Below are 13,047 nucleotides of genomic sequence, written 5' to 3'. Positions count from 1 at the left end.
AGGTACCACTGTATATTGCTGTATGAAACTCGAGGTACCACTGTATATAGCTGTATGAAACTCGGGGTACCACTGTATATAGCTGTATGAAACTCGAGGTACCACTGTATATAGCTGTATGGAACTGTACATGGAGGAACTGTATATGGAGGAACTGTATATGGAGGAACTGTATATGGAGGAACTGTATATGGAGGAACTGTATATGGAGGAACTGTACATGGAGGAACTGTACATGGAGGAACTGTACATGGAGGAACTGTACATGGAGGAATTGTACATGGAGGAACTGTATATGGAGGAACTGTATATGGAGGAACTGTATATGGAGGAACTGTATATGGAGGAACTGTATATGGAGAAACTGTATATGGAGGAACTGTATATGGAGAAACTGTACATGGAGGAACTGTATATGGAGGAACTGTATATGGATGAACTGTATATGGAGGAACTGTATATGGAGGAACTGTATATGGAGGAACTGTATATGGAGGAACTGTACATGGAGGAACTGTATATGGAGGAACTGTATATGGAGGAACTGTATATGGAGGAACTGTATATGGAGGAACTGTATATGGAGGAACTGTATATGGAGGAACTATATATGGAAGAACTGTACATGGAGGAACTGTATATGGAGGAACTGTATATGGAGGAACTGTATATGGAGGAACTGTATATGGAGGAACTGTATATGGAGGAACTGTACATGGAGAAACTGTACATGGAGGAACTGTACATGGAGAAACTGTACATGGAGGAACTGTATATGGAGGAACTGTATACGGATGAACTGTATATGGAGGAACTGTATATGGAGGAACTGTACATGGAGGAACTGTACATGGAGGAACTGTACATGCAGGAACTGTACATGGAGGAACTGTACATGGAGGAACTGTACATGGAGGAACTGTATATGGAGGAACTGTATATGGAGGAACTGTATATGGAGGAACTGTATATGGAGGAACTGTATATGGAGGAACTGTATATGGAGGAACTGTATATGGAGGAACTGTACATGGAGGAACTGTACATGGAGGAACTGTATATGGAGGAACTGTATATGGAGGAACTGTATATGGAGGAACTGTATATGGAGGAACTGTATATGGAGGAACTGTATGTGGAGGAACTGTATGTGGAGAAACTGTATATGGAGGAACTGTATATGGAGGAACTGTACATGGAGGAACTGTACATAGAGGAACTGTACATGGAGGAACTGTATATGGAGGAACTGTATGTGGAGGAACTGTATATGGAGGAACTGTATATGGAGGAACTGTATATGGAGGAACTGTATATGGAGGAACTGTACATGGAGGAACTGTATATGGAGGAACTGCGTATGGAGGAACTGTATATGGAGGAACTGTATTTGGAGGAACTGTATATGGAGGAACTGTATATGGAGAAACTGTATAGGGAGGAACTGTATATGGAGAAACTGTACATGGAGGAACTGTATATGGAGGAACTGTATATGGATGAACTGTATATGGAGGAACTGTATATGGAGGAACTGTATATGGAGGAACTGTACATGGAGGAACTGTACATGGAGGAACTGTATATGGAGGAACTGTATATGGAGGAACTGTATATGGAGGAACTGTACATGGAGGAACTGTATATGGAGGAACTGTATATGGAGGAACTGTATATGGAGGAACTGTATATGGAGGAACTGTATATGGAGGAACTGTATATGGAGGAACTGTATATGGAGGAACTATATATGGAGGAACTGTACATGGAGGAACTGTATATGGAGGAACTGTATATGGAGGAACTGTATATGGAGGAACTGTATATGGAGGAACTGTATATGGAGGAACTGTATATGGAGGAACTGTATATGGAGAAACTGTATATGGAGGAACTGTACATGGAGAAACTGTACATGGAGGAACTGTATATGGAGGAACTGAACTGTATATGGAACTGTATATGAACTGTATATGGAGGAACTGTATATGGAGGAACTGTATATGGAGGAACTGTATATGGAGGAACTGTATATGGAGGAACTGTATATGGAGGAACTGTATATGGAGGAACTGTATATGGAGGAACTGTATATGGAGGAACTGTATATGGAGGAACTGTATATGGAGGAACTGTATATGGAGGAACTGTATATGGAGGAACTGTATATGGAGGAACTGTATATGGAGGAACTGTATATGGAGGAACTGTATATGGAGGAACTGTATATGGAGGAACTGTATATGGAGGAACTGTATATGTGGGAACAGTATATGGAGGAACTGTATATGGAGGAACTGTATATGGAGGAACTGTATATGGAGGAACTGTATATGGAGGAACTGTATATGGAGGAACTGTATATGGAGGAACTGTATATGGAGTATATGGAAACTGTATATGGAGGAACTGTATATGGAGGAACTGTATGGAGGAACTGTATATGGAGGAACTGTATATGGAGGAACTGTATATGGAGGAACTGTATATGGAGGAACTGTATATGGAGGAACTGTATATGGAGGAACTGTATATGGAGGAACTGTACATGGAGGAACTGTATATGGAGGAACTGTATATGGAGGAACTGTATATGGAGGAACTGTATATGGAGGAACTGTATATGGAGGAACTGTATATGGAGGAACTGTATATGGAGGAACTGTAGATGGAGGAACTGTATATGGAGGAACTGTATATGGAGGAACTGTATATGGAGGAACTGTATATGGAGGAACTGTATATGGAGGAACTGTATATGGAGGAACTGTACATGGAGGAACTGTATATGGAGGAACTGTATATGGAGGAACTGTATATGGAGGAACTGTATATGGAGGAACTGTATATGGAGGAACTGTATATGGAGGAACTGTATATGGAGGAACTGTATATGGAGGAACTGTATATGGAGGAACTGTATATGGAGGAACTGTATATGGAGGAACTGTATATGGAGGAACTGTACATGGAGGAACTGTATATGGAGGAACTGTATATGGAGGAACTGTACATGGAGGAACTGTATATGGAGGAACTGTATATGGAGGAACTGTATATGGAGGAACTGTATATGGAGGAACTGTATATGGAGGAACTGTATATGGAGGAACTGTACATGGAGGAACTGTATATGGAGGAACTGTATATGGAGGAACTGTATATGGAGGTACTGTATATGGAGGAACTGTATATGGAGGAACTGTATATGGAGGAACTGTAGATGTATTAACTGTATATGGAGGAACTGTATATGGATGAACTGTATATGGAGGAACTGTATATGGAGGAACTGTATATGGAGGAACTGTATATGGAGGAACTGTATATGGAGGAACTGTATATGGAGGAACTGTATATGGAGGAACTGTACATGGAGGAACTGTATATGGAGGAACTGTATATGGAGGAACTGTATATGGAGGAACTGTATATGGAGGAACTGTATATGGAGGAACTGTATATGGAGGAACTGTATATGGAGGAACTGTATATGGAGGAACTGTACATGGAGGAACTGTATATGGAGGAACTGTATATGGAGGAACTGTATATGGAGGAACTGTATATGGAGGAACTGTAAATGGAGGAACTCTAGATGGAGGAACTGTATATGGAGGAACTGTATATGGAGGAACTGTATATGGAGGAACTGTATATGGAGGAACTGTATGGATGTATATGAGGAACTGTACATGGAGGAACTGTACATGGAGGAACTGTACATGGAGGAACTGTATATGGAGGAACTGTACATGGAGGAACTGGAGGAACTGTATATGGAGGAACTGTACATGGAGGAACTGTATATGGAGGAACTGTACATGGAGGAACTGTATATGGAGGAACTGTACATGGAGGAACTGTATATGGAGGAACTGTATATGGAGGAACTGTATATGGAGGAACTGTATATGGAGGAACTGTATATGGAGGAACTGTATAGGAACTGGAGGAACTGTATGGAGGAACTGTATATGGAGGAACTGTATATGGAGGAACTGTACATGGAGGAACTGTATGGATGGAGGAACTGTATATGGAGGAACTGTATATGGAGGAACTGTATATGGAGGAACTGTATATGGAGGAACTGTATATGGAGGAACTGTATATGGAGGAACTGTATATGGAGGAACTGTATGGAGGAACTGTATATGGAGGAACTGTATATGGAGGAACTGTATATGGAGGAACTGTATATGGAGGAACTGTATAGGAACTGTATATGGAGGGACTGTACATGGAGGAACTGTATATGGAGGAACTGTATATGGAGGAACTGTACATGGAGGAACTGTAACTGTATATGGAGTAACTGTACATGGAGGAACTGTATATGGAGGTAACTGTATATGGAGGAACTGTACATGGAGGAACTGTATATGGAGGAACTGTATATGGAGGTAATGGAGGAACTGTATATGGAGGAACTGTATATGGAGGAACTGTACATGGAGGAACTGTATATGGAGGAACTGTATATGGAGGAACTGTATATGGAGGAACTGTATATGGAGGAACTGTATATGGAGGAACTGTACATGGAGGAACTGTATATGGAGGAACTGTATATGGAGGAACTGTATATGGAGGAACTGTATATGGAGGAACTGTATATGGAGGAACTGTACATGGAGGAACTGTATATGGAGGAACTGTATATGGAGGAACTGTACATGGAGGAACTGTATATGGAGGAACTGTATATGGAGGAACTGTATATGGAGGAACTGTATATGGAGGAACTGTATATGGAGGAACTGTATATGGAGGAACTGTATATGGAGGAACTGTATATGGAGGAACTGTATATGGAGGAACTGTATATGGAGGAACTGTACATGGAGGAACTGTATATGGAGGAACTGTATATGGAGGAACTGTATATGGAGGAACTGTATATGGAGGAACTGTATATGGAGGAACTGTATATGGAGGAACTGTATATGGAGGAACTGTATATGGAGGAACTGTATATGGAGGAACTGTACATGGAGGAACTGTACATGGAGGAACTGTACATGGAGGAACTGTATATGGAGGAACTGTATATGGAGGAACTGTATATGGAGGAACTGTATATGGAGGAACTGTATATGGAGGAACTGTATATGGAGGAACTGTATATGGAGGTATATGGAGGAACTGTATATGGAGGAACTGTATATGGAGGAACTGTATATGGAGGAACTGTACATGGAGGAACTGTATATGGAGGAACTGTATATGGAGGAACTGTACATGGAGGAACTGTATATGGAGGAACTGTACATGGAGGAACTGTACATGGAGGAACTGTATATGGAGGAACTGTATATGGAGGAACTGTACATGGAGGAACTGTATATGGAGGAACTGTATATGGAGGAACTGTATATGGAGGAACTGTATATGGAGGAACTGTATATGGAGGAACTGTATATGGAGGAACTGTATATGGAGGAACTGTACATGGAGGAACTGTATATGGAGGAACTGTATATGGAGGAACTGTATATGGAGGAACTGTATATGGAGGAACTGTATATGGAGGAACTGTATATGGAGGAACTGTATATGGAGGAACTGTACATGGAGGAACTGTATATAGAGGAACTGTACATGGAGGAACTGTATATGGAGGAACTGTATATGGAGGAACTGTATCTGGAGGAACTGTATATGGAGGAACTGTATATGGAGGAACTGTATATGGAGGAACTGTATATGGAGGAACTGTATATGGAGGTACTGTATATGGAGGAACTGTATATGGAGGAACTGTATATGGAGGAACTGTACATGGATAAACTGTATATGGAGGAACTGTATATGGAGGAACTGTATATGGAGGAACTGTATATGGATGAACTGTATATGGAGGAACTGTATATGGAGGAACTGTATATGGAGGAACTGTATATGGAGGAACTGTATATGGAGGAACTGTATATGGAGGAACTGTACATGGATAAACTGTATATGGAGGAACTGTATATGGAGGAACTGTATATGGAGGAACTGTACATGGATAAACTGTATATGGAGGAACTGTATATGGAGGAACTGTATGTGGAGGAACTGTATATGGAGGAACTGTACATGGAGGAACTGTATATGGAGGAACTGTATATAGAACTTTGTGAGAGAAGTAACTGCACATACAGAAACTTATAAGAGAGCTGACTGTATATATCAGTGCTGTATAAGAGAACTGACTGTATATAGAGGTGCTGTATAAGAGAACTGACTGTATACAGAGGTGCTGTATAAGAGAACTGACTGTATACAGAGGTGCTGTATAAGAGAACTGACTGTATACAGAGGTGCTGTATAAGAGAACTGACTGTATACAGAGGTGCTGTATAAGAGAACTGACTGTATATAGAGGTGCTGTATAAGAGAACTGACTGTATACAGAGGTGCTGTATAAGAGAACTGACTGTATTCAGAGGTGCTGTATAAGAGAACTGACTGTATACAGAGGTGCTGTATAAGAGAACTGACTGTATACAGAGGTGCTGTATAAGAGAACTGACTGTATACAGAGGTGCTGTATAAGAGAACTGACTGTATATAGAGGTGCTGTATAAGAGAACTGACTGTATACAGAGGTGCTGTATAAGAGAACTGACTGTATACAGAGGTGCTGTATAAGAGAACTGACTGTATACAGAGGTGCTGTATAAGAGAACTGACTGTATACAGAGGTGCTGTATAAGAGAACTGACTGTATACAGAGGTGCTGTATAAGAGAATTGACTGTATACAGAGGTGCTGTATAAGAGAACTGACTGTATACAGAGGTGCTGTATAAGAGAACTGACTGTATACAGAGGTGCTGTATAAGAGAACTGACTGTATACAGAGGTGCTGTATAAGAGAACTGACTGTATACAGAGGTGCTGTATAAGAGAACTGACTGTATACAGAGGTGCTGTATAAGAGAACTGACTGTATACAGAGGTGCTGTATAAGAGAACTGACTGTATACAGAGGTGCTGTATATTCAGGAATTTTATGAGAAAAGCGACTGCATCTAGAGATGTATAAGAGACCTCACCAGATATAGAGAGGCTTTATAAGAGAACTGACTGTATATACAGAAGCTTAATAAGATAACTGACTGTATACAGAGCTTGATAAGAGAAATGACTGTATACAGATATTTACAGGAGAGGTGAGAGCTTCTCCTACCTGAGGAAGGGGCCAGAAACTTCCAGAAGTCCTCCTCACCTTGATAGCTGCAACAGAGAGGGCCACATTCATGGCCCCCTGAGGAAGGGGCCAGAAACTTCCAGATGTCCTCCTCACCTTGATAGCTGCAACAGAGAGGGCCACATTCATGGCCCCCTGAGGAAGGGGCCAGAAACTCCCAGAAGTCCTCCTCACTTTGATAGCTGCAACAGAGATGGCCACATTCATGGCCCCCTGAGGAAGGGACCAGAAACTTCCAGAAGTCCTCCTAACCTTGATAGCTGCAACAGAGAGGGCCACATTCATGGCCCCCTTAGGAAGGGGCCAGAAACTCCCAGAAATCCTACTCACCTTGATAGCTACAACAGAGAGGGCCACATCCATGGCCCCCAGCAGGAAGCAGAGCAGGTAAGCAGGGCCATACTGCTTAGTGAGAGAGGTCCCCGACCACCAGTCCACCAGCAGACCACTAATGGGCCCCATGAGGCCCCAGCCCACAGTGCCCCATGCTCTCTGCAGCCCATAGCCCCCATCCTCACCTGTAAGAGTCTTGAAGTAATCCAGGGGTCCATTTAAGTGAATTGCATTAATTTGTTGGTCCACTAAGCTAAGGTTCATTAACCTATGGGTCCACTAAAGTGATGTTTATTAACCCAAGGGACCATTAAACTAACATCTATTAACCCAGGAGTCTATTAAACTAAGGTCCATTAACCCATGGATCCATTAAACTAAGGTCCATTAACCCATGGATCCATTAAACTAAGGTCCATTAACCCATGGATCCATTAAACTAAGGTCCATTAACCCATGGATCCATTGAACTAAAGCCCATTAACCCATGGATCCATTAAACTAAGGTCCATTAATCTATGGATCCATTAAACTAAGGTCCATTAATCCATGGATCCATTAAACTAAGGCCCATTAACCCATGGATCCATTAAACTAAGACCCATTAACCCATGGATCCATTAACCCTTTGACTGTCACGGCCGTATATATACGTCTTGCGAGATACCGTGTTTGACGTATACATACTCATAGATTCTAGCGGCTTCAAATCAAGAAGGAGAAAGCTGGTAGGCCCACATGTGAGAGAATGGGTCTATGTGGTCAGTGTGCACCATATAAAAAAAACCCTGGAGCATGCAGTGCATAATGAGAAAAAAAACTCCGACCGTTTTTTTTAATTAAAATGCCGACTTTGTGGTCTATTATCGTAAAGTATTTATGGTTGTATTCTCGTTTTCTTGGTCTCATTTGTTAGAATGGAAAACACATTATAGAAAAAGGGATGATTTTGATTGATTTTACCATAAAAAAAAACTGAAAATGGAGCTCAAAGTAGGGGAAATGTTTGATTTTTGCCGATGTTCAAAAGTAAACAAATGACATCATTGTCCAATAAATGTCCAAATAGCCATTCTAATATGCAGTCATGAATGGGTTGATGTTATTTATATAATTATTACAGTATTGGAGTAGTCTGCATAATAGTAAATCTTCTATTTTTTGTTTGAATAAAAATTCAAAATAGAAAGCAAGAGTAATATCAGAGGGTCCTGGAGACATGACTGATGAACAAAGAAAATGTTATTTTAGAGCCAGGAATGTCTGCATTGTTCATTCTGAACCTTATTTTGAAATTGTCATATTTTTTAATTTTCGTGAAATTGGCCAAATTGCAAATTTTTGACCATGCTATTGAGTAGTTGAAATTGGTAAATGAGCAGTTCTTGTACTCAATCGATAGAAAAAATGGAGTTCTAAAGAAATAGCTATGAGTTTGGTCGACTGGCACAATGGAATTAGCCGAAAATAGGGCTCAAAGTGGGCGAAATCGCCAATTTGTAAATATCGCCAAGGTCGCTAGCTTCGCGAGAGCATAATTCCATCTGTTTTCCTTCAAATTTCGTTTTTTTGGTGTCATTACAATCGGGAAAAGATTCTCTGTCATTTCAAAAGAAAAAATTATTTTTTTTTTTTTTAAATTTTGCAACACCAGGAGACACTTCAGGATTGGGGGTTGTGACATTCAAGGAATTAAACTAAGGTCCATTAGTCCTGGGTCCATTAACCCATGGGCCAATTAAACAAAGGTTCGGTAAACCATGGGTCCATTAACACTTTGGTCCATTTAAGTGATTTACATTATACACACACAGTGAAGAGGTGGGGCCAGGAGCTGTGACCCAACCATTACAATCACAAATAGATAAATACATACATACACATACAATAGACCGTTATATTACACAGATTTATTTACCACTTTTTGGTTACCGCACTATGGAAAAATTGCGGCACAATTTTGTACACTTCGTAAAATTAACTTTACACAGTTCTGTTTGCAGGCATGGAAAAAATTTCACCAGCTCCAGCTGCCGCCTCGTTGTGGCTCAGTGAGGGAGACCTCTTGCCATCCCCTGTCACCTCCAACACTCCCGCCACCACCATCCCAGCTATTGTGAATACGTGTTCAGTTCCATTCTGTCTTAGGAACTGTGTTTGTGAATTGTGTTTTGATCTTTTAATTACCATATCTTGTATATGCCAAGCAATCATGATAATAGAGATATTAGATGAGAGATAGCGTGGCCGTAATGAAGCATCACTGTGCAATTAACTCCTTGACTGTCGAAACCCCAAATCCTGAGGTGTCTCCTGGTGTCGAAAAATTAAAAAAAAAAAAAAAAAAAAAAAAAAATTCTTATGAAATGATAGAGAATCTTTTCCCAATGGTAATGACACCAAAAGAATGAAATTTGATGGAAAACTTAGGGAATTACGCTCCCACAAAGTTAGTGACCTCGGTGATATTTACGAATCGGCAATTTCGCTCACTTTGAGCCCTATTTTTGGCTAATTCCATTCTTCCAGTCGACCAAACTCATAGCTATTTCTTTAGAACTCCATTTGTTCTATCGATTGAGCACAAAAAACTGCCCATTTACCAATTTCAATTACCCAACAATGTGGTCAGAATTTTGCAATTTGGCCAATTTCACACAAATTAAAAAATATGCCAATTTCAAAATAGGGCCCAGAATGAACAATGCAGACATTCCTGGCTATAAAATAACATTTTCTTTGTTCATCAGTCATGTCTCCAGGACCCTCTGATATTACTCTTGCTTTCTATTTTGAATTTTTATTCAAACAAAATTTAGAAGATTTACTGTTATGTAGATTACTGCTATATAGTAATAATTGTACAAATAATGTCAACCCATTTGTGACTGCTCATCAGAATGGCTAGTTGGACATTTACTGGACAATGACATCATTTGTTTACTTTTGAACATTGGCAAAAATCAAACATTTCCCCTACTCTGAGCTCCATTTCCAGGTCCTTTTCATAGTAAAACCAATCAAAATCACCTCTGTTTCTATAATATGTTTTCCATTCTATCAAATGAGACCAAGAAAACGAGAATACAACCATAAATACTATATGAAAACACACCACAAAGCCGGCGTTTTAATAAAAAAAAGCGGTCGGAGTTTTTTTTTCTCATTATGAACTGTGTGCTGCAGGATTTTTTTTATATGGTGCACACTGACCACACAGACCCATTCTCTCACAAATGGGCCTACCAGCTTTCTCCTGCTTGATCTGAAGCCTCTAGAATTTTTGCGTATACATACGTCAAACACGGTACTTCGTAAGACGTATATATACGACTAAAACAGTCAAAGGGTTAAAAAGAATAAGGTTTGTGTGATGAATAACTGACCGACTGACTGACTTGACTTACTGAGTTTGTGGAGAAAATTCTCCAGAAATGGGGGTATCAGCCCTCTCAGCCCCCTTCAGGCCCCTGAGGGACTCAGCCCTCCTGGAAGAGGCTGATAGCCTCTCTTGCTTCGGCATAAACAATTTGATTGGAAGCGCATGTGTCTGTCAGCGTCACAGTCATGTCACTTCTTCTTGCAACACAGTGCTCATTGCAATAAAAGTGACAGTAAAATGAAAGTTATGACTCTCTTTCCCTTAGCAGGAAAATTACATAAAAACCCTGCACCACTTTACCTACATTGTGCGACATGATGAACTGTCATCTATAGCTAGATAATAAGATGTCTGTTATGGGGCTATAGGACTCAACATGTATTTATAAGTAACAGTTATTCTGGAATACCTAATTATATTGAATTGATGGGGACTCAGCAATTGTGTGTTTGTGTGTCTATAGTATAACCTATTATATTGAGAAAAATAGGCTTGACCCAGCTGCCTCTCAGTCATAAGGGTGATCTGCCCTTATGACATTTAGAGCTGAGTCCCCATCAATGCAATATAATTAGGTATTCCAGACTAACTGCTACTTATAAATACATGTTGAATTCTATAGCCCCATAACAATGTCAACCATCTTGTACTGAATGCTGTGATGATGTTAAGTAAGGAGGGAAATCACGCTAAAGTCAGCATTGAGGGGCCACTCAAGGTGAAGTGTGCAGGAGAAACTCAGATTGCTTCAAGAGACGGATGTGAAATGTGCGTCATGTGGACATTGCCCTTTTACCTGGAAACAGACAAAGGAACAATAGCGATGAGTGCGGTCTGACTCTTGTTCATTTGACAATCTCAGAAATTCGTGGTAGAACTATTACAATGAAGTGTAACCAGTCTTCCTGTTGTGAAATTACCATGAAAATCATGGACAAATCTTGAAGAACAGTGTAGTGTAACAGTGTAAGTGATGCAGCCTTCCCGACTGAGTGGAGGACATTGCAACAGTTCGAGAGAGACTATTGCTTCTATCAAGTCACCGATATCGGTCGTATTGGTGCTTTCAACACCTTAGCTCACATTACACGAACAAGTTAAGTCTCAATCTTGCTTGTAGAACCTAAGAAACTGCAGTTTTAGGTAGACACGAGGTGAGCAAGACTGTCCTAAACACGCCCGTGAGGTGAGAGCTTCTGAGTCCAAGTAACACTTCATTCAGCATTGTCAAGTGAAATGCTGAAATATATGTTCCTTTGGGGCAACTACTTACTCATCACTTATTCATCAACAGCTACAGTTTGGGGAAAACACAATTCCCATCGGAAGGGCCTCCCTGGGTGCAGCTGTGGGGAGGCCGAATCAGCACTGAAGCTAAGTACGAATCTTTCGTTTATGTCTTTAAATAGACTTAGCTGGTAATATTCCCCAGAGCCTTGGCTGACTGATGGACTTGATTGACTGACTGACTTGACTGACTGATTTATTTGACTGACTGACTTACTTGACTGATTTATTTGACTGACTGACCGACTTACTAACTGACCGACTTAATAACTGACCGACTTACTGACTTACTTAACTGACTGATTGACTTTACTGACTTGACTGATTACTGACTTTACTGACTGACTTGACTGGTTTACTGACTGACTTGACTGGTTTACTAACTTAGGCTGATTTACTGACTTGACTGACTGACTTACTGACTTGACTGACTGACTTACTGACTTGACTGACTGACTTACTGACTTGACTGACTGACTTAAAGTTAGATTTTTTCACTGAAGAAGACCCTGAAACGGTGTCTAGAGCAGCTGATGCTTTACCGTCAGTTGTACAGTGGACCCTTGGGTTTTGTGATTAATCTGCTCCAGAGAGTTTGCCAAAAACCAAGATCACAAAATCCAAAACCATTTTCCCCATAAGAAATAATGTAAATCCAATTACGTTGGTTTGCGTGCAGCAGTAATGGCCTGGTTGATCAGGCTCTGATCTACCAGGAGGCCTGGTCACAGACTGGGCCGTGGGGGCGTTGACCCCCGGAACTCTCTCCAGGTAAACTCCAGGTAATCCATTTCAGACACCCAAAAGTAATAACAAAAAATATTTTTTTTAGAGATTAAATATAG

General features: G+C 40.5%; 1 protein-coding gene across 1 annotated transcript in view; it reads right to left on the bottom strand.

The window, feature by feature from the left end:
- The window catches only part of LOC128691029 (major facilitator superfamily domain-containing protein 6), a 159,143-nt gene that overhangs the window by 98,989 nt on the left and 47,107 nt on the right, over positions 1-13,047 (bottom strand). Inside the window, exon 6 of the mRNA XM_070080197.1 lies at positions 7,531-7,718. Within this exon, the coding sequence (XP_069936298.1) occupies positions 7,531-7,718 (188 nt within the window). The remainder of the gene's footprint in view (positions 1-7,530; positions 7,719-13,047) is intronic.

The sequence above is a fragment of the Cherax quadricarinatus genome, unplaced genomic scaffold, assembly GCF_038502225.1.
Source record: "Cherax quadricarinatus isolate ZL_2023a unplaced genomic scaffold, ASM3850222v1 Contig216, whole genome shotgun sequence".
Classification (NCBI taxonomy): Eukaryota; Metazoa; Arthropoda; class Malacostraca; order Decapoda; family Parastacidae; genus Cherax; species Cherax quadricarinatus.
Note: the sequence above shows the minus strand (reverse complement) of the source record. Positions and strands in the feature narration are given on the sequence as shown.